This window comes from Komagataella phaffii, chromosome 1, assembly GCF_000027005.1.
Source record: "Komagataella phaffii GS115 chromosome 1, complete sequence".
NCBI lineage: Eukaryota > Fungi > Ascomycota > Pichiomycetes > Pichiales > Pichiaceae > Komagataella > Komagataella phaffii.
Window position 1 is genome coordinate 2,730,674 of NC_012963.1, and position 23,402 is coordinate 2,754,075.

The 23,402-nt window shown below is 42.7% G+C and overlaps 14 protein-coding genes across 14 annotated transcripts; 7 read left to right on the forward strand and 7 right to left on the reverse strand.

The window, feature by feature from the left end:
* Positions 1–250: 250 nt before the first annotated feature.
* PAS_FragB_0039 (DNA-dependent ATPase) lies at positions 251–2,773 on the reverse strand (the record flags this gene model as incomplete). Its single annotated transcript, XM_002490806.1, has 1 exon — positions 251–2,773. One exon carries the CDS (start codon positions 2,771–2,773, stop codon positions 251–253), a length of 2,523 nt encoding a protein of 840 aa, XP_002490851.1.
* A 106-nt stretch (positions 2,774–2,879) lies between these two features.
* On the reverse strand, positions 2,880–3,323 carry PAS_FragB_0076 (uncharacterized protein; the record flags this gene model as incomplete). The annotated part of the gene is made up of 1 exon (XM_002490807.1): positions 2,880–3,323. One exon carries the CDS (start codon positions 3,321–3,323, stop codon positions 2,880–2,882), a length of 444 nt encoding a protein of 147 aa, XP_002490852.1.
* Positions 3,324–3,871: 548 nt separating this feature from the next.
* Positions 3,872–5,524, reverse strand: PAS_FragB_0040 (Serine palmitoyltransferase 1; the record flags this gene model as incomplete). Its single annotated transcript, XM_002490808.1, has 1 exon — positions 3,872–5,524. One exon carries the CDS (start codon positions 5,522–5,524, stop codon positions 3,872–3,874), a length of 1,653 nt encoding a protein of 550 aa, XP_002490853.1.
* A 285-nt stretch (positions 5,525–5,809) lies between these two features.
* Positions 5,810–6,793, reverse strand: PAS_FragB_0041 (uncharacterized protein; the record flags this gene model as incomplete). The annotated part of the gene is made up of 1 exon (XM_002490809.1): positions 5,810–6,793. The coding sequence occupies one exon, from the start codon at positions 6,791–6,793 to the stop codon at positions 5,810–5,812; it is 984 nt and encodes a 327-aa protein (XP_002490854.1).
* Positions 6,794–7,074: 281 nt separating this feature from the next.
* On the forward strand, positions 7,075–7,557 carry PAS_FragB_0042 (Adrenodoxin homolog, mitochondrial; the record flags this gene model as incomplete). The annotated part of the gene is made up of 1 exon (XM_002490810.1): positions 7,075–7,557. The coding sequence occupies one exon, from the start codon at positions 7,075–7,077 to the stop codon at positions 7,555–7,557; it is 483 nt and encodes a 160-aa protein (XP_002490855.1).
* A 445-nt stretch (positions 7,558–8,002) lies between these two features.
* Positions 8,003–9,604, forward strand: PAS_FragB_0043 (Hypothetical protein; the record flags this gene model as incomplete). Its single annotated transcript, XM_002490811.1, has 1 exon — positions 8,003–9,604. One exon carries the CDS (start codon positions 8,003–8,005, stop codon positions 9,602–9,604), a length of 1,602 nt encoding a protein of 533 aa, XP_002490856.1.
* A 12-nt stretch (positions 9,605–9,616) lies between these two features.
* Positions 9,617–10,963, reverse strand: PAS_FragB_0044 (Transcriptional coactivator HFI1/ADA1; the record flags this gene model as incomplete). Its single annotated transcript, XM_002490812.1, has 1 exon — positions 9,617–10,963. One exon carries the CDS (start codon positions 10,961–10,963, stop codon positions 9,617–9,619), a length of 1,347 nt encoding a protein of 448 aa, XP_002490857.1.
* A 258-nt stretch (positions 10,964–11,221) lies between these two features.
* PAS_FragB_0045 (Hypothetical protein) lies at positions 11,222–12,352 on the reverse strand (the record flags this gene model as incomplete). The annotated part of the gene is made up of 1 exon (XM_002490813.1): positions 11,222–12,352. The coding sequence occupies one exon, from the start codon at positions 12,350–12,352 to the stop codon at positions 11,222–11,224; it is 1,131 nt and encodes a 376-aa protein (XP_002490858.1).
* A 375-nt stretch (positions 12,353–12,727) lies between these two features.
* PAS_FragB_0046 (G1/S-specific cyclin) lies at positions 12,728–13,705 on the forward strand (the record flags this gene model as incomplete). The annotated part of the gene is made up of 1 exon (XM_002490814.1): positions 12,728–13,705. The coding sequence occupies one exon, from the start codon at positions 12,728–12,730 to the stop codon at positions 13,703–13,705; it is 978 nt and encodes a 325-aa protein (XP_002490859.1).
* Positions 13,706–14,443: 738 nt separating this feature from the next.
* PAS_FragB_0048 (Protein ROT1) lies at positions 14,444–15,205 on the forward strand (the record flags this gene model as incomplete). The annotated part of the gene is made up of 1 exon (XM_002490815.1): positions 14,444–15,205. One exon carries the CDS (start codon positions 14,444–14,446, stop codon positions 15,203–15,205), a length of 762 nt encoding a protein of 253 aa, XP_002490860.1.
* A 129-nt stretch (positions 15,206–15,334) lies between these two features.
* PAS_FragB_0049 (Vacuolar protein sorting-associated protein 27) lies at positions 15,335–17,578 on the forward strand (the record flags this gene model as incomplete). The annotated part of the gene is made up of 1 exon (XM_002490816.1): positions 15,335–17,578. One exon carries the CDS (start codon positions 15,335–15,337, stop codon positions 17,576–17,578), a length of 2,244 nt encoding a protein of 747 aa, XP_002490861.1.
* Positions 17,579–17,744: 166 nt separating this feature from the next.
* PAS_FragB_0050 (putative transporter) lies at positions 17,745–19,478 on the forward strand (the record flags this gene model as incomplete). Its single annotated transcript, XM_002490817.1, has 1 exon — positions 17,745–19,478. One exon carries the CDS (start codon positions 17,745–17,747, stop codon positions 19,476–19,478), a length of 1,734 nt encoding a protein of 577 aa, XP_002490862.1.
* PAS_FragB_0051 (Hypothetical protein) lies at positions 19,465–20,787 on the reverse strand (the record flags this gene model as incomplete). The annotated part of the gene is made up of 1 exon (XM_002490818.1): positions 19,465–20,787. The coding sequence occupies one exon, from the start codon at positions 20,785–20,787 to the stop codon at positions 19,465–19,467; it is 1,323 nt and encodes a 440-aa protein (XP_002490863.1).
* Positions 20,788–21,901: 1,114 nt separating this feature from the next.
* On the forward strand, positions 21,902–23,281 carry PAS_FragB_0052 (Translational elongation factor EF-1 alpha; the record flags this gene model as incomplete). Its single annotated transcript, XM_002490819.1, has 1 exon — positions 21,902–23,281. One exon carries the CDS (start codon positions 21,902–21,904, stop codon positions 23,279–23,281), a length of 1,380 nt encoding a protein of 459 aa, XP_002490864.1.
* Between the last annotated feature and the right edge of the window lie 121 nt (positions 23,282–23,402).

The window sequence follows — 23,402 nt, forward strand, 5'->3', positions numbered from 1 at the left end:
CGATTGGGCTGGAAAACTTTTTTGTTTACGATCAGGATATTCCTTTTCCCCTCGTCTCACAAAGTTCAACAGTAAGTCTCTCATCCTACTTCACGCATGCGTAATTTTTTTTCAGATCGGATAATTTTGGTCACAAAAAGAAAGTTTTTCCGGCGTTTATTAAGAAAAATCACGTGAAGCATGGATTATCTCCTGATCGACCCACTTTGACATTTAATTTTTCCTTCGATTAAAGTTCCGTTCTTCCAGCTTAGTCTTGGCCTGACACAAAGATAAAGTTCACCACTGGTTTCTTGGGTTTCTTTTCAGATGACAATGCAGATTTAGCCAAGCCTGAGGACTCCGCGAGGATGTTTGCCAATACCAAATCGTCCCCTACAGGTTCTGTTGGTTCCAAAATCTTTGGATCAATGTGTTGATATCCGAGCAGACATTGACGCATTGTTGACACAGCACCTGTCTCCTCTTTTTGTGATAACTGTTTGAAATCCAGAGCTGACATCCAACCATCATCCGTGTCGTCAACGGCCTCCAACGGTTTTGTCTTGCATTCTTCTGCTTCCAAGACGGGAGTCGGATCTCTCAGCCGCCCATTACATAAACATTCCATCAAATCGTGTGTACTACAATTCGTGTCAAGATCTACAGTAAACAAATCTTTGAGATCGTAGTCGTTAAACACATCATCCTTGCTGCTATCATTATCATCCAGGAATTTGTCGCTCAGATTTTGTTTCATCAATTGCCTTTGTAGGATCTTTTCGTCAATTGTGCCTTTCGTATACAAACGATAGATAAAGGTGTGCCTTTTCTGCCCGTCTCGATGCACTCTAGCCATTGCTTGAATGTCAACACTGGGATTCCAGTCGTTATCAAAAAGAATTAAGCGTGAGGCTCCAATTAAGTTGAGCCCCACTCCCCCTGCCTTGGAAGAAAGCAACATGATGAATCGATCTTTTTGAGGCGACTCGTTAAAATCTCGTACGATTTTGTCCCGTCCTTTACTCGAACCATCTAGTCGGTGGTATTTCCAATTGTTGTGCTCTATGATTAGCTGAAGTACGTCCAAAGTTTTAGTGAAGTTTGAAACAATCACACACTTCTCATTGGTGGTTTCAAACAGCTTTCGTAAAAGCAGTACTGTTAGCTTGATCTTACCGCTATTGAATCTATTGCCGAGATTGTATCTGGCAAAATCAGGTTCGTCTTTCAGCAGGGAGGGTGAATTGCATATTTTACGAAGAATCAAAATTTTTTGAAGAAAAAAGTTTCTGTCGTTGATCAAGCCAAGCTTGGCTTGGTTAGTTTCAATTATATCCTTGTATAGCTCCTGTTGTAATTCAGTCATTGGAACCATCAGTATCAGTTCAGTTTTTGGCGGAAGGAAATTCGTATTGATGTCTTTAGCTTTTCTCCGTAAGATAAACTTTTGAGTCAATTCAACCAAGGAGTTGGATTTTTCGTTGCCTGCCTTAATGATTTTCCGGTTCAAGCAATTAATTTCCCTGGCTTGAAGAATCGGCCTCATGTAGTCCCTGTTAAAACTAGCAAAATCTCCAACAATTCCAGGCTGAACAAAATTGATGATATTATAGAATTCATTCAAATCATTTTGGATTGGAGTTCCTGTCAAAATTATTTTACGAGGAATCTGGAAACTAGTCAAACTTTTCATCACCTTATTGTTTGAGTTCTTCAACCGGTGTCCCTCATCACATACCAACAAATCAACGTTAATTTGGGAAATTTCATTCGTCAACTTTTGCAGTTTTTCATAACCTAAGATCAATATTTGGTACACTCTGGTTCGTCCAAAGTTGATCACACTTCGTTTGTCTTCTTCTACATTTGATGCACTGCTCATTTCCAAAATACTGACCCTATTCATTCCAAGCCACTTTCGAAATTCTCTTTTCCAATTGTGTATCAGAGTAACAGGACACACAACCAGTACCTTCTTCACTGCTGGTCGTTTGTGATCAACCTGGTTTTGTTTAAGTAAAGTCCAAATGAGGGTAATTGTGGTCAATGTCTTTCCAAGTCCCATTTCATCTGCTAATATACATCCTTTATGTGGCAACTCTTTGGAGCCATCCAGACAATTGTAAAGAAATTTCACACCCTCCCTTTGGTGAGGTCTCAAATGTTGGCTGAGCAACGGATCCACTACTACCATTTTAGAAGTCTCCGATTCTTGAGATAGTACAATCGAATGCTCATAATCTGATTTATATGGTGGAGCGCTTTTCTTCTGTGGTTGTCTAGTCACTGAATTTGTCATGGGGCTCTTGAAGGGAAGGGAGGAAGATTTCTTATCTGCTGAAGTTATGGATTCTTTTTCCGAACTAACCTCATGTTCTATTTTTCTATGTTTCTTCGAAGCAGGCTTCACGTCAGAAATCTCGCCATCAAGTTCTATTTCGTAATTGCCTATGGCTATAACACCTTCAAGACTCTTTGAAGATTTGGATCTTCTACCCTGTTCTCTTAAGTTGGAACCTCCCAACGGGTCACATTTGAAAATCAACTGGTCTCCCGTAATCACTAAGATCCCATCACCGTCCCAAGTCTTATTCTTCTTGAGGGTCTTTTTTCTCCATAGAACATTGACGGAGTTCGTAGTCCTTGTTTGTGCAACTTCAGGTGTCCCAGGAGACAAAACTTCTGGTTTTCTTTTGAAAATTTTCGCAGGCTGGGCTGGTTTTACTGGTTTATTAGTGGCCTCTTGCATCCTCGGCGGTTTAAACGGCCGATTCATGGGCTTTTTGTACATTGTGGGCTGGCAACAACGGGTATTGACTACGTAATATTTTATTTGTTAATTTAATGCAGATAACGCGTTGATTATGTAAGATGACTCCAGTGAAGAAAGTCGCATGTCATGTGTCAATTGGAGAAGGAGAAACCTCTTGAAACACTGAGCCAGTGTAAAGATAATACATCAACTTGGATCCGCTTGGGTCTTCCAATGCTTCTTTGTTGACTGAACCGGCGATTCCAATTGGCCCTTTGTCACAGTCGGCACATGTCAGGTAACGTTCTATATGGACTGGAACAGAACCACCATCGATGGTTATACTAAACTCATCATCCATGGAAGTTGGCTTAGAGACTCCAATATTATCAAAAGTCCACATATCATTGACCTGGTAGAACTTTAAGTTCTCGGTGGAACTGTTCAGGGACACCTCTCCATCTGAAAACTGCAAAAGTCTGGGTCCGCCATTTCCTGTGACAGTCTTGATGTTCGTATTCTCGTCATCCGTTTTGATTATTCGGCTTCTACAGGACGAAAAAGGACATCTCAAAATTGTTGTGGGCATGGGTGAATTATTTCGGAAGAATAGAGGACCGGCAATGTCAATGTGTGTCTCCTCGAATTCACGGTGATAGTACATGATATTATGTCATTAAGGATACTTCATTGAAAGCCCATCCTTGGATAAGTTGCAATCCGAGCTCCAGATCGTACCTGGCATTCGTGACTAATTTGGCAAAAATCAGCCAGACGAATTTGCTGTGCTTGATTCATGCAGCTTTCCACCTGAGAACGCATACCAGCATTGAACATGTTAGTACTCGGCAATAGCAGCTTTGAAACAACATCGATGCTGCAGTTTCAAAGCCCACGTGCCTAGCTCTCTAACGGATCTTACAAGTATAGAGATGATGCTTAACGAACCTTTGTGATAGCAGAGATTGGGGAAACTAAGAGCAGTTTGAGCCTTGGGAGATTGGCATAAGTGGTTTGGAGATCATCCCTACGCCAGACAGAAATGCTACTGGAGATAACACGCACACCAATAACCCATACTGGAGAAACTGGAAAGTTCACATCCTTACTATTATTGTCTATAACTTTACTACAAACTCAAAGCTGTTGCAAAACATTGTAAATCTCAGAGGAGACGGCCTCAAATGCTTCTGAAAGCTCAGATTCCGAAAATGCAACATTAATATGGATCATAAGCTCAGGCAGTAATGGTAGCTTTTCATGGTGAAGTATCCTCTTACATCTCGTTATTAGGATATTATGGTTGTTTAAAACTCTGTCTACAATTTGTTGTAAGATCTGAGACTCCCTGTTGTAATTTTCGTCGAAGTAACCGTGTTCATCTCCCCTCTGTACTATTTTCTCCATAGCAGATCCGGGACCACCATAACTCACCGGAAGATCGAGTCTGCTTCTCAAGTCACGATGCAATCGTAGATGTAGGATTGGAGATACGTCAGATGAAGTGATTATTACCAGCTTTTTGAGTTTCTGGCATTCTTTAAACTTTGAGTAAAGGAAATTAATACTGGATTGTAATCTTGACACGGAGTCATCTTCTTGGAGTAATCGAAGAGATACCGATGCAACTCTGGCAAAATAAGGTGGAATAGCTGCAGAAAACACATAGGCACTAGAGGAAATTAGCTGGTGATGTACCATGGCGTTTTCACCGACGCAGAATCCTCCAGAAGAACCCAGGGCGTAGGATAAAGCGCCGGTGGTCACCTCAACGTCTGTGCGAGGGATTCCGTATAATTCTGGCAATCCTCTACCAGTAGCACCTAGAACACCAATTGAAAGAGTTTCATCTAAGAACAGTCTGTACTTGAACTTTTTCTTCAGCTCACATATACGACGCAAGTCTGGAGAGTCTCCAAAGTTTTGAAAAAGACCTTCTGTGATAATAAATCTCCTAGTTAAAGGTCCTTCATCTAACATGGGCTTCAGATCAGCTAACACTTTCTCCAGGTTATCCATGTCATTATGGTTGAAATGGTAGGCGGTACATCTGGATAATTCGATTCCCTTTTGGGTTGCCAAAGCAATACCAGAGTCATACACAACAATATCACCTCTTTTCAAAAAACATGCTATAACTGACGGCACAGTACAGAAATCCTGGGAATACAATATGGCACGTTCAGCACCAAGAAATCGGGCTAGATCTTCTTCCAATCTAGCGTGAGCATCCTGTGTACCATAGAAGTTTGGAGGACCGCAGGCTCCAATTCCCGAAAAGGCGATCTGTTTCTTTGCAGCATCTTTTGTTTCTTCACGTTGGCTCATGTTCAGGAAATCATTAGAAGCAAGGTTGGCAACATTTTTTAAATGTTCGCCATTTGGAACCTGCAACTCAACACGAGAAGCAACTGCACCTATTACCAGCGGGTTAGAATCAGCTTGCCATTGCTCCTTGTCACTAACCGGCAAAACTATGGGTTCTGGGTTCCATTCTTCCACCAGTTCGTCAATGTCTTTATCAGACAACTTGACCATATCTTTTTCATTGTAGGAGAACTTGGAGGCAAGAAAGTATCTGATCGCAAAGAGGGCCAATGCCAGCTCAAACAACGAACGATACGGGTCATTTTTGTAAGAGGCTCGGATGTAATTGATGATTATAGCACCTCCGGGAATCTCACGTACCAATGACAGAAATCGGCCAAAAGACGTTTCCACCTCTGCATAAATGTTCTCCAGATATTCTGGGAGTAAAATGGTAGTTGTAGTGACGGTTGTGGTGCTCATGGTGGAAAGCTTGACACGATTAGTAGAGAAGAGAAAGAATGGGACGGTTTGAATATTATGGTTTTGAAGATAGTCGCGCTGCGCGCAGATTATGGGACGAGTGCTCTTAGGCGGGGGAAGGACACCAGGCGCGGCAGACGAGAATCTACAAGCTGAGATTTTGTCCTGCGACTCGAGTCACTGGACCCGTTGACTCTTATAAACTTCAAGGGACTTATTGGTAGGGAAATTGCTATTAGAGCATTTTTTATATACGGGGGCTACCTTCGGCAATATGTACATGTTTCAAACCAATAACGAAAGTTGTTCGCATGATTTTTCTTTGGTATTGGGTGAAAGAGGTTTATCTCCACTCAAGTACTGAAGCAGCAGCAATTTGCTAATGATGGGAGATTCGATCTCACCTAAATGAGTTTGTTTCAGAAGGAGTCCCTGTTTATCGTACGTTTCAGAGCTCAATTCCAAAGATGAATTGGGTAATCTCTCTAGGAGTAGGGCATTTCCCTTGGCAAAAGAGCCTCTTGTGGTGAAAGGTTTTCGAAGCTCGTCCAATCCTTGGTCCAACTGGGTTGCAAGATCGCCCTGTTCTCTCTGAATTTCTTTTGTCTTGGAGCTAGCCAGAATTGATTTGATCAAACCGTCTTTTAAATGATTGAAATCAGTATTTCTCACTGGAACAATTCGGACTTTGAACCTAATATCGGCATCCAGTAGATTCTCAACTAGGATGGAAGATAAAGTTGCATCTTTGAGAGCATTACTGACGTGCTCAAAATGGCTACTTCCCTTTGTTTTGTTGGTGAAGTTGGACATGAACTTACTGTCTAAAACAGTCTGAACTTTGGGTATATCCTCCTTGGCAATGTAAATTCCCAGAGCGTAAACTCGGAAGGACAAAAATGTGACAGATCGGGTACCGTAGCCCAGCAGAGTAAAATCTGTTTTGCCACCAATGTTCTTAGGAAAAGCGGGAACGGACTTGTCCACGGATATAGACTCTGTGATATCTGGTAGGGGCAATTTGGAAAGGGAAGCATCACTCCAAATGAGAGACCTTTCAGGGACAACTTGGAGGAAAGTAAAAAGTCCCACCGAAGCCACGGACGATGTTGCAAGTAATCTGAACTTGAAACTGGAGGTGAAACCTCTAGATCTTAATAGTCTGAACATTTGAACTGGTGGATGTTTGGAGACGAGACGATAGAAGATCAGTTGATTTTCCTCCGCACTTAGAAGGAGAAATGAAGGGCACTTAGCGAAAAATGTCATTCAAAGTTATGATAAATTAGGAGTGCAATGACGGTAATAGGTCAGACCTAGTCCACGTCTGTAGTAGCTTCTAGTGAACATGGTGAATGCAGTGAGTTTTTTTAGCAAGTTCTTTTTCGAAACCGCAAACTTCTAATTGCCATTCTCTTCAAGGCTCTTGCAGCGCCGGCAGCTCTCATGAATTTGCGAGGTGCGCCCGATGACTCTGTAGTATTTCCTAAAGAGGCCCAAGAAAAAAAAAAGTTACTTACTAACCAATCTTCCCCAACAGCGTAGAAACAATGTTCAAACCCGTCTTTACCAAGCGCATGGCTTTGAACTATTTGGGGAGTGCAATCAAATATCGGCATAATCCGGTGTTGCGGCTACCAAGAATACCAGTTCGTTTTCATGGACATCTCAAAAAGCCGAATCCCGGAGAGGAGTTGCATATCACATTTATCACCAAGGACGGAACACAGAAGACTTTTGAAGTTGCAGAGGGTGACTCCCTTTTAGATATTGCCCAGGGAAATCATTTGGATATGGAAGGAGCATGTGGAGGGTCATGTGCATGTTCTACCTGTCATGTAATTATAGATCCCGAGTTTTATGATGAAATCCCCGAACCCGATGATGATGAGAACGATATGCTTGATTTGGCGTTCGGACTTACAGAGACATCTCGTTTGGGATGCCAGGTGTTTATGAAGAAGAATCTCGACGGTATTCGGGTTGCTTTACCTGCGATGACCAGAAACTTGCAGTCTTCGGATTTTGATTGAATTGAAGTTGTAGTGGGAGATTTAATGTATATAATATTTAAGCTCATAGAAATGAAGCAACGGTTACTTGACATGATTTGTCCTCTGTGGCAAAGTAATTGACTGCATTTGGAATGCTTTGCAGCTATAAGTAGTTTGAGGAGATTGTGAAATAAGGTTGCATGATGGGTGAAAATTGATCAGAAAGATTACTCTAAAAAATTTACCTATTTGAATTAATATATCCATCAAAAGGGCTATTTAAAGCAAAGAAGTGACACTCTATCTGTTATCAGATCCTATAGTCAGTGGTGTTTGACCATTTAGTGATAGGTAAGAACCTTGCCAGGAAGATTTCGCAGATATCCACTGCGAACCTTCCCCATAAGACTCCGCCTAAACGTCGCGACGCCCTCTATGTTTGTTGATCTACTGTCCTGTGATTACATCCCCAGGAGTGACCCACATGGAAAAGATAAAGCCTCTTTCTGGCATTGAAAGGCCAGGAAAAAGGTCTTCCCTCCCGATAAAGTCGATTGAAGTGAAAAAGGTAAAGCCGAACCAAATACTAGGCCGAATGCCGTTGAATGATATCTCACCTAAATCAAACACGACAAGCACACTGGAAATTAATAGAGAATCTTTTGACAAATTTCAGAAAATACAAGCAGATAGAAAGTCACAGGCTTCCGAGCAGGTCTTGAAAGAACTGGACTCTTGTAACGAGAAAATAAGGACCATTCGTGAGGAGATCGAAGAGCTCAGCGACACAACCAGAACCTACGCTGCATCAGTACAAACTCTCAGGAATGAGGTCTTACCCACTTTGGAAGAGACTTTGAGAACAAAAACCCTGGAAATGGAGAAAGAAGTAAAAGAATACGAAGAGTGGTGTTCTATCCAGTTTAACGAGTACCAATTGAGCTTACTTGAAGAGTTTGATAACTTAAAGAAAGAGTTGACTCTTCAGGTTGATGAAACCAAGGAATACGAAGATAATGAAAAGATAAATGCAATAAACAAGTTGAAAAACGAAAACTTGTTAGTACTCTTGGAAATTGAAGAACGCAAGGATTACTATGAGAATCTTTTTAAAGAAAAGGAAAACATCTTTGAAGAGAAACTGGAATCCGTGAGAAATGAATCAAAAGTTCCACAGTTAGAAAATGAACTGAAGAAGATAACGAAGGAAGCTGATGAACTATTTGCAACCAAAGAAGCTTTGAGAAAAGAAACCGAATCTTACGAAGAAGCCATCAGGACAATGAAAAGTGAAATGAAATTGTATGCAAAAACAGAAGTGGAGGCCAATGAGCAGAAGCAGCAACTTGAAGCCCAACTGGAGGAGCTACAGAAGCAGATAGAACAGACGAAACAGATTAAAGAAGCCAAGAAGGAAGAAATAGCCAAAGAGAAATTGATTATCGAGTCTCAAAAAACCCAGTTACGCAAACAACAGATCAAGTACAACAGGGTTGAACATGAGATTCATGAATACAAAAAATTTCGTCGTATATACTCTCTGTTGCCTGACGATCAAAGCATTTCGTTTGAAAATTCAGTTGGAGAATGGAGCATTGGTGAAATTGAATATGAGAACGACAAGTTTCCTCTTTTGAGGACATTCACCAGTTTAGATGACTTTGTTGACCAAAGTTTCTTCTTCCTCAACAAAATGGTTACTAGAAAAATCGATATGGAGTTTTTATTTACTGGTAACAATTCATTAACAACAGAAATGTTCGACAAGTTCCTATCTGAACATATAGACCACCTACAATCAAAGCTAGAATCCGAGCAGTTCAAATCGTCTGGAATGAGTTTAGAGTACAGTATAGACGGAGTGACTTTTTCTCCAATTGTCCAAAAAGAAATCAACCTGCAAACTGGCTTTTGCTTAAAAATATTATGTTCCTCATTCACTAGTCTGATTACCTATAAACAAGCAGACTATCACAAGGCATCATCTGGAAGTCTGGCTACAAACACAATCGCATTATTCAGCCTTAAAAACGATCCAGATCTCGCTCAGTGGCTTCAATTGATGTCTAAATTATTCAATTCGTAAGTGATCAACACTCTATTCATTGTTAGATAGAATATCATAAATGAACCAATTTAATTCTTCCTTGGTTCCCATAGTATTTTGTATATGTTCCGCTTTACCATTGGGCACTGCATCTCCACTGGCATTCGCTCCGTTGGTGATGGACTTGGTTACCTTGCTCAAAGAGTCTGCAGTACCATTTTCTTGTAATTGCTTTGGTTTTCTATCAGTTGAGTCTGAAGTTCTAGGTTTCAAAATATGTTTCAGAATCTCATCATCCGAAAGCTCGTCCTCATCATGAAGCATGACGCTTTGCAGTCGAAGTAAAGTTCCACCTGGTTCCACCAGATATGGATACTGTTCTAGCGTGTCGTACATGTCTTCGATTGTCAATGTATGTCTATCTCTTTTCCTAGAGACCTTGGAAGAAGATGTGTCTGAGGTATTAGTTTGCTCCTTTTGTAACGTATCTACCACGGAGTTATTAGTGTACTTTGTCCTTCTGTATTTGACAATGTCAATGGCGGCTTCAACAATGCCTTTAAGATGCTGCTCCAACCCTATCAACATAATTTCAATAACAGAATCATCTACTGGTCCAATTAGCCCATGTTCTCTACTGATTCCAGTCATTCTAGTTCGAAGATTATCCATCTCAGGAAGTTCGTATATCTCTGAAGCGAGCAGTGCTTGGAATCCATGAATGACATCCTGAGCCCACTGTACAGAATTTCCTGGGACGTTGGTAGGCCTTGTCACTACAGGAACCTTGGGAATTAAGGCCTGACGTGTTTGAGTTATCACAGAGTTGACCATACCTTTCTTTCCGGACTCTCTGGTGATAGCTTTTATTCTTCTTCTTTCTCGCACAGGAAGTGCTAGTATATCTCTTTTAAGTCGTTCGTATTGTGATGATTTACGGGAGTCTTTCACTCTCTTATTGAACATCGAACCACCAAAACCACCGGAACCAACTCTATCACCGGCCGATTCTTTGAGAGAGTTTGCCAAATTGCCCAAAAGTAGTTGGTTATGCATTTTCACGGTATTTCTATCCAGTATGTCATCCAATTCATCTACTAGCTCTCTTCTGGACAACTTCCCCACAAGAAACAAACTAACAGCTATCTGATATCGGCCCCAATTTTTTCCTAGTCTTCGTTGAAAGTCCACAACCAGTGGTTCAATTTCAATTCTGATAGCTCCTCCAAGACCAGAAAAATTCTCTGATGGTAATTTCCGAGGTTGGTTAACCGGAGTGCTGGCAACAGTGGGTGTGTTGGTGGCAGAATTGACATTGCCACCATTAAGCTTCTGGTGAGATCCCTGACCATTTCGAGAAGGCATGGGGGTTGATGCCACCAGTTCTGTGGAAGCCATCGATTTTCTGAGTTGGATTGATTCCCGAAAGGAGATCGATTGATGGAACTGAACTGGAGACTACTTGGTATCGAAGAATTTGTCAAAACGATAAGGTAGTGTGTGTCCCAACGGAACCAGAACCCCATGCTAGGAGCAGTATCGGGAGGAGGATTAGGCGGAGGGAGCACAAGGTCGGCGAGCGAGGTTACATGCAGTAAATGAGCAGTAGCCATGTTCTCTGGATTTACCATGCTATTTATTTACAACCGTAGCTCATTACGTTTGAGCATACTTTTTAATCAACGATTCTGTAGCCGAATCATCCTCTTCCTTTTTCAACCAAGAATACCGGCTTCTTGGAAGGCTAGAGGTAGATAACCTTTGAGATCGCCAAGTAGGATCATTGATGCTTGAACTGACGGACCTTCTGGATGAAGGAGTGTCTTTAAACCTGGATTCATAGGCAGAAGAAAACTTTTCCTCTGTTCTTGGCCGTGCAGGCGTGTCTGTATTAAACGCCCTTGAATCTCTGTTTTGGTACAACCTACTCAAGGAGTCATGTTTTTCAGTCATACGATCTAGATCTTTTTGAAGTTGCTCAATTTTGAGGGAAAGTATTTCAGAAGAAGGTGCAGAGAACGATGAAGCAGGCGGTGGCGCTGGGGGAGCTGAAATATTATGTTCTCTAACCGGGGTTCTTTTCAATTCTTGATACTTGGAAGCAAGATCGTAGTATGCATCATAAACCCTTTGGCATTTCTCCAGTTCTTCAATATAGTTCTGCTGTAATTGAGAATAATCCGACGTTTGTTCCAGCTGGATGGATATATCTCTTAGTGCTTGATTATTGTGGTTCAAACGACTCAATATCGATTCTTCCAATTGAGAAGTAGATCGTTGCCCAGATGGGTACATCGATTTATTGTACTCAGTGTTCATTTTTGTTGTATCGAACATGCTACGAGCACTTTCATGTTTATTTTGGGGAAACTTCCCAGGATACATGGACATTAGAGATCTGGAATGGTTCTCTTTCTGCTGACGGATAAAGTCAAGAGTCTGATTGATCTCCGGCTCGTCATCAACCCAGCTGTTCCTGTCATCGTATATCGAGGGAGAAGTGGGTCTGTAATTATAACTTGGTATGCGGTTGGTACTATGTTCATCATACCTATCTTTGGCTGATGATTCTTTTTCTGGACTCCTCCTCCAGGCAAAATCAAAAGCCCTCGTAAATAACCCCTTTCGATCTGGTGTCTTTGGTGGGACAATCTGCGACCCGTACGAGTCTATCGTGTGCAGTGTGTCCATGGTCAAACAACGATCTCGCTTTTGCAGAAGATTTGTGAGACGACGTTGTGAGCTCCACAGTTTCACCCAAACGAAGTCAACCCATAACACCAACATCGTGGATTCACGTCTAATTCTCTCCTTCTCTAGCGCCGCACATGCAAGGTAAGGATCCTATCCTCGCCAATCCGCCTCACCACAAACGCGCATTCGCAACAGGTACTAGGTATTTGACTCCTGCCACCTGTGCGGCTCATCCCTAACTAGGTAATTCCAACATCTATCCTTACCAGACGTGTTTTTATGGTGTTTGTAAACAAACAGCACTCTAAGGAACCCCCTCGGTGCAGGTTCCTGTGCCTCAACTGAGATTTTAACCCTTTCCTCACAGTCGACCCAGATCTAATAAATATTGGACCAGCTTCCTCTTGTGGAGTCTCTGTAAGAAATAACTTTTTTTTCTCCGTCAGTCACCACCAGATCCGTCAGACCATGTCTTTTAATGGCAAGTTCCGTTACAAGCACGATCCGAAGCAGTATCCCAACTCGCTGGTGTTCAAAGAAGTCACCACTCATAGAGATGTTGTAGGGGAATACGTCAAGGAACTTTCCATGTCCTCTTTTGAGGACGCTAACATGTTCAAACCTGACATTAATCTGATCAGCCAGCAGCCCCAGCTTACATTGGACCTGAGATCGCCTCTTCTGGACTTTCTGTTCAAAGTTTTCATCAAAACCAGAATTTGCAGTCATCTTTTCTATAGGAGTGTACGTTTGTTGGATAGATACTGTTCAAAGAGAATCGTCCTAGTCGACCAGGCTCAGTTAGTTGCCTCAACCTGTCTATGGATTGTCGCCAAAGTGGACGGTGGCTGCAACCACTGTCTTTCGTCTTCTTCATGTCCAATTGGAGGTAGATTCGAAGGACCCACAAAGAGAGCCCGTATCCCAAGATTGACCGAGTTGTGCCAATTATGTGGGCCTTCTTGCAATTACGACGAGGGCATGTTCATCCAGATGGAACGACACATTTTGGACACTTTAAGTTGGAGCGTCACCGAGCCTGGCATCGATGAATGGATTATGGACGTGGACAGCAGCCAAAACATGACCAATTTCCTTCCTTTAGACAAAGAAGCAGCCATCAGCCTCAAAGAGTTCATGATCAACTGCACCCTGTACAACCCTGAACTTATTTCTAATCATCCGGCCCAGGTGGCAGCTTCAATTAATGACATTTACGACAAACTACAATCACAAGGACACAGTCAAGGACGCAGATTAATGTCACAGCAAAGCAAACAATCAACCCTATATACAACAACTCCATCTCATCAAATAGCATCTCTAAACCCAAACCTACCATTGTTGTCTCCTCCTCATACATCTTCACATCCCAAACTGGAAGAGCCAGCCATCAATAAGAACACTACTATCACTAGTTTTACAATGCATAGTCGATGCTACTGATACTCTAGTATCCACTTACTGTGCACACTCTCCAGTCAAAGAGTTTCAAAAGATGGCCCAGATGCAATTGGTGTCATTGAAATCCAGACAATTTAGTGCACACTCTCCATTCTCTTTAACAGGACAAGAAGAAGACATATTCTCCGAAGACACCTACTGGGAGTCTGGAGACGAGTCATTCGATTCTATTTTTGAACCTCCCACCATGAAATTCAAGAACCATTCACTCAGCTCTGTGAGCTCATCACCCACAGAACACCATTCACCAACAATTTCGATTACAAAGCCTTGGATATCACAATCTCCTCGCAAGAGCCCTACCTTATCACAAGTAGCTTCTCGTTACCGCAAGGTTTCATAATTGTACCAGATACCCCGTATATCCAAATAAATTGTTCACTTGCTTCTGCCCTCCTGTGAGGTGCCAAACTTTTCTTACATAATCTACTGCCCGACTTTAAATAGCCAGACGCGAAACATCCTGGCAAAAATTCAGTTTCTGTCTTTCCTTGCATAACATTCTTTTTCCTCTTTCCACTATCTGCCAAGTGTTCTGGAACGTGTTGCTACCCAAGCCCCTTCGTTTATTACTGTCCTTTTAACTGGCGTATACAACTTTCTGGTACCACTCATTGTTCAGCTTCAGGTCCCTTTTCATTTTGTTTTCCGCCTGTTTTTTATCACTATCCCACAGCCACATTCCTACATCTGTGATCAGTCAGCCACAAATAATACAATATGGTTTTGATACAAAATTTTTTGCCGCTGTTTGCGTACACTTTGTTCTTCAACCAGCGGGCCGCCCTTGCTGATGACAGCGTCCCAGAATCCGAGCTTACTATCGTCGGAACATGGTCATCCAAATCCAACACAGTGTTCACAGGATCAGGCTTTTATGATCCAGTGGACGAGCTATTGATTGAACCAGATTTGCCTGGGATCTCCTACTCTTTCACTGATGACGGATACTTTGAAGAGGCCCTTTACCAGGTTGCGGGAAATGCGAAGGATCATCATTGTCCCACAGCTGTTTTAATTTTCCAACACGGTACCTACAGAGAGTTAGATAACGGAACTCTCGTTTTGGAGCCATATGATGTCGACGGAAGACAGCTTTTATCGCAACCATGCGAGGATAAAGGGATTTCAACCTATTCTCGTTACAACCAAACAGAGGTGTTCCGTAACTATGAAGTGTCCCTGAATACGTACCACGGTCGTATCCAGCTGCAGCTATATGCCAGTGATGGTGTGAAACAGCCTCCCCTCTACTTAGCGTACAGACCTCCCAACATGTTGCCTACGATCGTACTAAACCCCACTGCAGCAAGTGATGAGGCCCAAGCAACCGCCACTGGTGCCTCTGCCAAGATAAAAAGATCACTAGAGAACAGATACAGGACCAACGCTGTCAAGGAATCTTCTTTGAATTACACTCTATGGTGGTGGCTTGGGGCAATTCTGATGGGTGCTGGATCCACCATCTACTTCCTGTATTAAGTAATACGTATCTTAGATAATCACACGGTCTTACCTACAATCGATGTTCGCGCGTTCGCCATCCTCCTACTGTTTAACTGAACCTTGTAATTTGGCTTTTCCCCGATAACAGTCCCATACTTCTAACGAATGTCCTGGTTCAGTGGAAAGAACTCAGTTCCCTTGGAAAACAAAATTAATGAGGCAACATCCGAGTTTATACCCGACGGAGAAATCGACCTAGAGGTTTCTCTGGAGATCACCGATATAATACGATCCAAACAGGTTACTCCTAGGGATGCAATGAGAGCTCTGAAACGTCGATTCATGGGTTCCAACAATCCCAATATACAGAAATCCAGTATCAAACTTATTGACTTTTGTATCAAAAATGGGGGAATACATTTTGTCCAAGAAATCAGTACCAAGGAGTTTCTGGATCCCATTGTATTGAAACTACATGATAAGAGCCTAAACTCTGAGGTGAAGGCTCTAATTTTAGACTCCATCCAAAACTGGTCGATTTTATTCAGCACTAACCCCAAATTGGAGTACGTGACAACCATTTACAATAAGCTCCAAGATGAGAAGATATTCGAATTTCCCTCAATATATCACACCGAGACCATTGGAGCAAGTTTTATTGAATCTGAGGTTGCACCAGAATGGATGGACTCAGATGCTTGTATGATATGCTCCGATTTATTCACCATGATAAACAGGAAACACCATTGCCGTTCATGTGGGGGAGTATTCTGTGGACAACATTCTGCAAAGAGATGCAAGCTGCCAAAACTGGGCATCACCCTACCGGTCAGAGTATGTGATAACTGCTATGACCAGCATAAGTCAAGAAAACAACGCCACAAGAATTCAAACTCAGTGACGACCGCTGCCGCACCTTCTGACGCGGATATGGATGCTGATTTGAAACTGGCAATCGAACTCTCATTAAAGGATAGCGGTGGTTCACAATATCCTGTGCCTGTTGCTGGTCCAAAAGTATCTTCCACCGTTAAAGTTGATGACGACGATGAAGAAATGAAAGCTGCGATTGAAGCAAGTTTAAAAGATTTGAAGCAATCCCAGCCATCCAATCCACATACCCAGACTGAAGATGAGACACCAAATTATTATGCAAATCTTCTTCCAACTGCAAGTGTAGATACGACTCCGATTTCTAACCAGCAGCCTGAAGTTGTAACTTATAGACCAGCTAATGAGATTCCCATATCAGAAGAAGAGAAGAGGTTCAGGCAAAACGAAGTTACTGGAGGCGAAGTGGCAGATATCCATTTGTTCAGTACTTTAGTAGAAAGATTGAGGGAGCAACCGACTGGATCAGTGCTGCAGGATCAAGAACTTCAAGATTTACATTCCAAAGTTACACTTATGAGACCCAAGTTGAATAAGAGCGTTGCGGATTCGGTTCAAAAGTATGACCAATTTGTTGACATGTATTCAAAGATCGACACGATTACCAGGCTTTACGATGAATTGTTAGAAATAAGACTAGCTCATGTGACGGGGAGACCGCTACACCCACAATCTACTGGAAGGAGCTCCATTCATTACCGCCAACCAGGTTCTCGATTTTCATCAATTGATCATTCCTCTCAGCATCCACTACAGGATCCTACTCATCACATTCAGCAACCATATTACGAACCATCCAATGATAGCCAGCATCCTCCTGCATTAGCACTGAGTTCAGAACCTCCAGGAGACTTAAAGTATCCTTCTGAGCCTGCTCAATATCAGGTATCACCACCGTCTAGAAGACAAAGCTATCAGAGTCACTCCTCCTACCCGGCGCCACCTCAACTAGCAAAGATAGACTCGGGTGTACCGCAACACGCATCAAACTCAGTCTACCCGGCTCCACCTCTGCTTGCTAGGATCGATTCGACTTTATCACGGGACACATCTCACTCTAATTATCCGCCTGAGCAACTTCCTTATCCGCAACCAGGATATCCAAGTTATCAGCAAAATGTACCAATGTATGAAGGCTCCCCTAAAGATACTAGAAGTCCCGCAGAATTTAGCCCAGAGTACTCAAATATTCCTGAGTCTGCGGAAACTCCACTCGGCTACCCACAACCACCATATGAGGCTCACCCTGAGCCATATTCGCCGCAGTACAGTTACGATAAATACGATCAGAGGGAAGTTCAAAGGCATGACAGCGTTCGATATAATCCAGCACCTAGCTACCCAAACAGTGGTTATTCATATCCTAGAGCTGATCAGAACCAGAACCAAAACCAACATCAAATCAATGCTGTCAATAGGGAACAAGCTACTACCTGGCCTCAAGTTCCGCAAAATAGTCCACCGCCGGTTCCTACAGTCGAAGCCAAAGAGCCTGATGCGCCTTTGATAGAACTCTAATGTGACGTAAATTTAGTATGATAATTTAGACCTAATCTATAATTGATGTTTTTAACTTTCCTCTTTTGAAAGCAACGCGATTTTTCCTTGGCGGAAAACGTTGGGATGCCTTAATTTATCTTATCAAAATTCCAGGCACCCTTGATCAGCTACACAATATTTTTCAATGTCTACTTTTGAGGAGACTTTTGAAGGAGACGATGACTCCTACGTCTCCTTGACCTCGCAGGCTCTTGCTTTGCCCAATAGCAGCGCCCCCAGAAGGGGGTCCATCATACTTTCTAATGGTCCTAGTTTGACCTATCGCACGTTTCCAAAGCGCATGTCCCTCGATGAGTCGGATGGGGATGCCATGTCTCAGGTGAACTACGGATCGATTCTAGATGGTGCTGATGTTAGGTCTTTTTCAAGTAGAAGGCCCTCGTTGACCAGTATTAGGGGGCAGAGTTTGCGATATGCCATGTCTCATGGGACGTTTCATGAGTCTTCCACTAGTTACATTACAGAGATCAAAATGCTAACCAAGTTTTCTATTCCATTGGTTGTAACTTTTCTGCTTCAGTATTCATTGACTGTGTCCTCGGTGTTTTCGGTGGGTCATCTAGGAGAGATGCCGTTGGCAGCAGTGTCTTTAGCATCAATGACTGCCAATGTCACAGCATACAGTATTATCCAGGGAATTGCTACGTGTCTGGACACGCTTTGCCCCCAAGCATTTGGAAGAAATGATCATCGCATGGTGGGGGTACATTTTCTTAGATGTACGACATTCCTCCTATTACTCTACATCCCAATCTTCTGCCTTTGGTTCTGGGGATCAAAACCTCTTCTCTTGAGAATTGTTCCCAATCCAGAGCTCTCAGGGTTGGCAAGTCAATACCTCAGGGTACTTGCTTTTGGACTTCCCGGATTCATTCTGTTTGAAAACTGCAAGCACTTTCTTCAGGCCCAGGGTATATTTCATGCCTCAACCTATGTATTATTGTTCTGTGCTCCCCTGAACATGCTTCTTAATTATTTGTTGGTCTGGGACAAAAAGATTGGATTGGGGTACATAGGTGCACCGGTAGCTGTTGTCTTTACTAATTGGCTAATGGCTGCCATGTTGATAGTTTATATTGCCAAGGTCAAAGGCCACGAGTGCTGGTGTGGATTTTCTAGGGAAGCCTTCAAGAATTGGAAACGAATGCTAGATCTCGCAGGCCCGGGTGTTCTAATGGTAGAAGCTGAATGGTTGGCTTTCGAAATCATTACTTTTTTTGCCAGCCGTTTCGGTCCTACTGTTTTAGCAAGTCAAACGGTAGTCTCAACAACTTGTGTTCTGATGTACCAGATTCCATTTGCCGTCTCTATTGCTTCATCCACAAGAGTCGCATGGTTTATTGGCAGTGGGTCTAAACACGCTGCAATTTTAGCTGTGAAGGTTTCCATGCTAGTTGGTCTCGTTTTGGGGTTAACGAATGCCGCATTTCTCTTCAACTTTAGACATACAATTGCAAGTCTATTCTCCTCAGATACTGAAGTCATTGAACTTGCTAGTAAAGTTCTTATTGTTGGGTCGATCTATCAGGTCAACGATTTTATCTCATGCATTGCTAGTGGGGTGTTAAGAGGTCAAGGACGACAAAAGATTGGGGGATTTCTCAACCTTTTTTCTTACTACGTTGTGGCATTACCTATTGCATGGTACTGCGGATTCCACTTAGGCATGGAACTGCTGGGATTATGGTATGGAATGGTGATTGCATTAATTTTAGTCTCGACGTCGGAAAGCTTTTTTATATGGCTGTCAGACTGGGACGGAATTATACAACAAAGTATAGATGATGCCATACATGATAACTGCTCGTTGTTTGGTAATCCTTTGTCACGAATTGTGTCTTCCATCAGCCACGCTTGACCATAGGGGAAACACTTACGTATTGATCATTGATCCTTTGGGAGCCCGTTCTCATTTCCTTCCAGGCAAATATTCTATCATCGTCGTAAAGAATCTGATTTTTCACCATTTGATCCAAGTTTTCACCTGGAAATGGAGTCGCTGGTGATGCCTCGGAGAGTGAAGATGTTGTTGGGCAGGTCATGACGGGTGACTTCAGTGATCTAGAGTTCTGAGATGCCGATTTTATGGATCCCAGAACGTAGTCGCAGTCCTCGCAATCTTCGCATGTATGAGTCGAGGACCTGCTAAAGTTGGGAGACTCTTGTTTAAAGATGCTTTTGATCCTGCCAACGTATCTTGGATGACTTGACCCAGTTTTCAACATCTTTCTGATCGAGTATGATCTTTTTATACCATTTGTTGGAGTAGCAAGAGGCGATGGCTCATACTGAAAGGCTTTGTCCTCGATGAGAGGGATATCGTTTATAGACGGGCCATGATCAGGCTCAAATACGAGTTCTTCAGCTGATTGAGGCCTGGAGCCTTCTGAGGAACCAGTCAGCTTAAGTATTAGACTGGTCGATGACGATCTGGATTTGAGAGATTCGTTTAATGACTCTTTGATAGAAAGAGGCGCTGAGAGTGATTCCAATATGTCTCCATAGCTGATGTTAGAAGATGTGGATACAGATTGGGAAGATGGCTGTACGGCTTCTGTTTGTGTTGGGATTTCTTGAGTTTTTGAGTGTTCTGGATGGAATATCGAGGACTTCACATCGTCAAAGCTAGATAACTCCCTGAATGCGTGCTTAATAGTGGACTTTCTTAGGAGAGTCACTATCGCATCCAATTTATTTTTCTTCGAGTGCTTAATAGAATTACAGGTATCATCTTTACTGAAATGTAGTACTTCATCTGCTTCGGCGAAGGAAACTGTTCGTTTTTCAACTTCAATTTTCGGCTCTGTCTGTACTCCAGCCTCCTTGTACTTGAAATCTGGAACACTGGAGTCATTTAGAGTGTTAGATGTATCTATCTGCGCAGTTGGAAGTCCCAGAATGAATTGCTCTTTTAATTGTTCTTTTTGGCTGAGAAGTGCTCGTATGTCTTGATCGATGAGATACAGCTGAGATTTAAGTTGTTCTAGGTTGATAGTTGAATGTTCAGAGTTGAGGGTTCCATGGTCAAGTATAGGAGGATCCAGCTCATCTAGGGAGTGGAATTGAGTACTGACACTCATTACTGGAAGAAGTAGAAAGAGTACTGGTTTTGTGGTAGTTCCATATTTCAGATGTCTGTAGATGGTCGAGCGAGGTGAACATTTCATAGGAGATTTCAGAGGAGTTGGACTTTGAAAATGGTGACAAAAGGTAGACAGAAGAAAGGTTAGAGAGTGTCAGTGATTCAAGGTGGTTGCAGAGTACGACCTTGAACATTGGTGGGTATTTGACAGGTTGGGGAGCAAATAAGTGATGATGTCCCATGAAAGTAGAAAATGGCTAGTAGAAGGCAAAAATTTGAAATTCTTAGAGTCAAATAGTTAGACTCCAAGTTCTAATCCACATTTGGTCAGTTTCATAGCATCCAGAGCTTTTGCCACTGGTGAACATATCTACCCATTGCGATGCAACAAGTCACTGAAAGCCTAAAACGGAGATTCCCCTATCTTACAGCCTCGTTCAAAAAAACTGCTACCGTTTATCTGCTATGGCCGATGTGAGGATGCGCTCATGCCCAAGAGTCCAACTTTATCAAAAACTTGACCCGTCATACAGGCTCTAGATCAAGAAGCAAACTTAATCTCAGCATCTGGTTACGTAACTCTGGCAACCAGTAACACGCTTAAGGTTTGGAACAACACTAAACTACCTTGCGGTACTACCATTGACACTACACATCCTTAATTCCAATCCTGTCTGGCCTCCTTCACCTTTTAACCATCTTGCCCATTCCAACTCGTGTCAGATTGCGTATCAAGTGAAAAAAAAAAATTTTAAAATCTTTAACCCAATCAGGTAATAACTGTCGCCTCTTTTATCTGCCGCACTGCATGAGGTGTCCCCTTAGTGGGAAAGAGTACTGAGCCAACCCTGGAGGACAGCAAGGGAAAAATACCTACAACTTGCTTCATAATGGTCGTAAAAACAATCCTTGTCGGATATAAGTGTTGTAGACTGTCCCTTATCCTCTGCGATGTTCTTCCTCTCAAAGTTTGCGATTTCTCTCTATCAGAATTGCCATCAAGAGACTCAGGACTAATTTCGCAGTCCCACACGCACTCGTACATGATTGGCTGAAATTTCCCTAAAGAATTTCTTTTTCACGAAAATTTTTTTTTACACAAGATTTTCAGCAGATATAAAATGGAGAGCAGGACCTCCGCTGTGACTCTTCTTTTTTTTCTTTTATTCTCACTACATACATTTTAGTTATTCGCCAACATGGGTAAGGAAAAGTTGCACGTTAACGTCGTTGTTATTGGACACGTCGATGCTGGTAAATCTACCACCACCGGTCACTTGATCTACAAGTGTGGTGGTATTGACAAGCGTACCATCGAGAAGTTTGAAAAGGAGGCTGAAGAGCTCGGTAAGGGATCTTTCAAGTACGCCTGGGTTTTGGACAAGCTTAAGGCTGAGAGAGAGAGAGGTATCACCATCGACATCGCTTTGTGGAAGTTCGAGACTCCAAAGTACCACGTTACCGTCATTGACGCTCCAGGTCACAGAGATTTCATTAAGAACATGATTACCGGTACTTCCCAAGCCGACTGTGCCATTTTGGTCATTGCTTCCGGTATTGGTGAGTTCGAGGCTGGTATCTCCAAGGATGGTCAAACCAGAGAGCACGCTCTTTTGGCTTTCACCCTGGGTGTCAAGCAATTGATTGTTGCCATCAACAAGATGGACTCCGTCAAATGGTCTCAAAAGAGATACGAGGAGATTGTCAAGGAAACTTCCAACTTCATCAAGAAGGTTGGTTACAACCCTAAGACTGTCCCATTCGTCCCAATTTCCGGATGGAACGGTGACAACATGATTGAGCCATCTTCCAACTGTGACTGGTACAAGGGATGGGAGAAGGAGACCAAGGCTGGTGGTGCTACCAAGGGTAAGACCTTGTTGGAGGCTATTGACTCCATTGACCCACCATCCAGACCAACTGACAAGCCTCTGAGATTGCCTTTGCAGGATGTCTACAAGATTGGTGGTATCGGAACTGTGCCAGTCGGTAGAGTTGAGACCGGTGTCATCAAGGCTGGTATGGTCGTCACTTTCGCCCCAGCTGGTGTCACTACCGAAGTCAAGTCGGTCGAGATGCACCACGAGCAATTGGAGCAAGGTGTCCCAGGTGACAACGTTGGATTCAACGTCAAGAACGTTTCCGTCAAGGAAATCAGAAGAGGTAACGTCTGTGGTGACTCCAAGAACGACCCACCAAAGGCCGCTGAATCTTTCAACGCCCAGGTCATTATCTTGAACCACCCAGGTCAAATCTCTGCTGGTTACGCTCCAGTTTTGGACTGTCACACCGCTCACATTGCTTGTAAGTTCGACGAGTTGATTGAGAAGATTGACAGAAGAACCGGTAAGAAGACTGAGGAGAACCCTAAGTTCATCAAGTCCGGTGACGCCGCTATCGTCAAGTTGGTCCCATCTAAGCCAATGTGTGTTGAGGCCTTCACTGACTACCCACCTTTAGGAAGATTCGCTGTCAGAGACATGAGACAAACTGTTGCTGTCGGTGTTATCAAGTCCGTTGTCAAGACTGACAAGGCTGGTAAGGTCACCAAGGCTGCTCAAAAGGCCGCTAAGAAATAGATTGCTTGAAGCTTTAATTTATTTTATTAACATAATAATAATACAAGCATGATATATTTGTATTTTGTTCGTTAACATTGATGTTTTCTTCATTTACTGTTATTGTTTGTAACTTTGATCG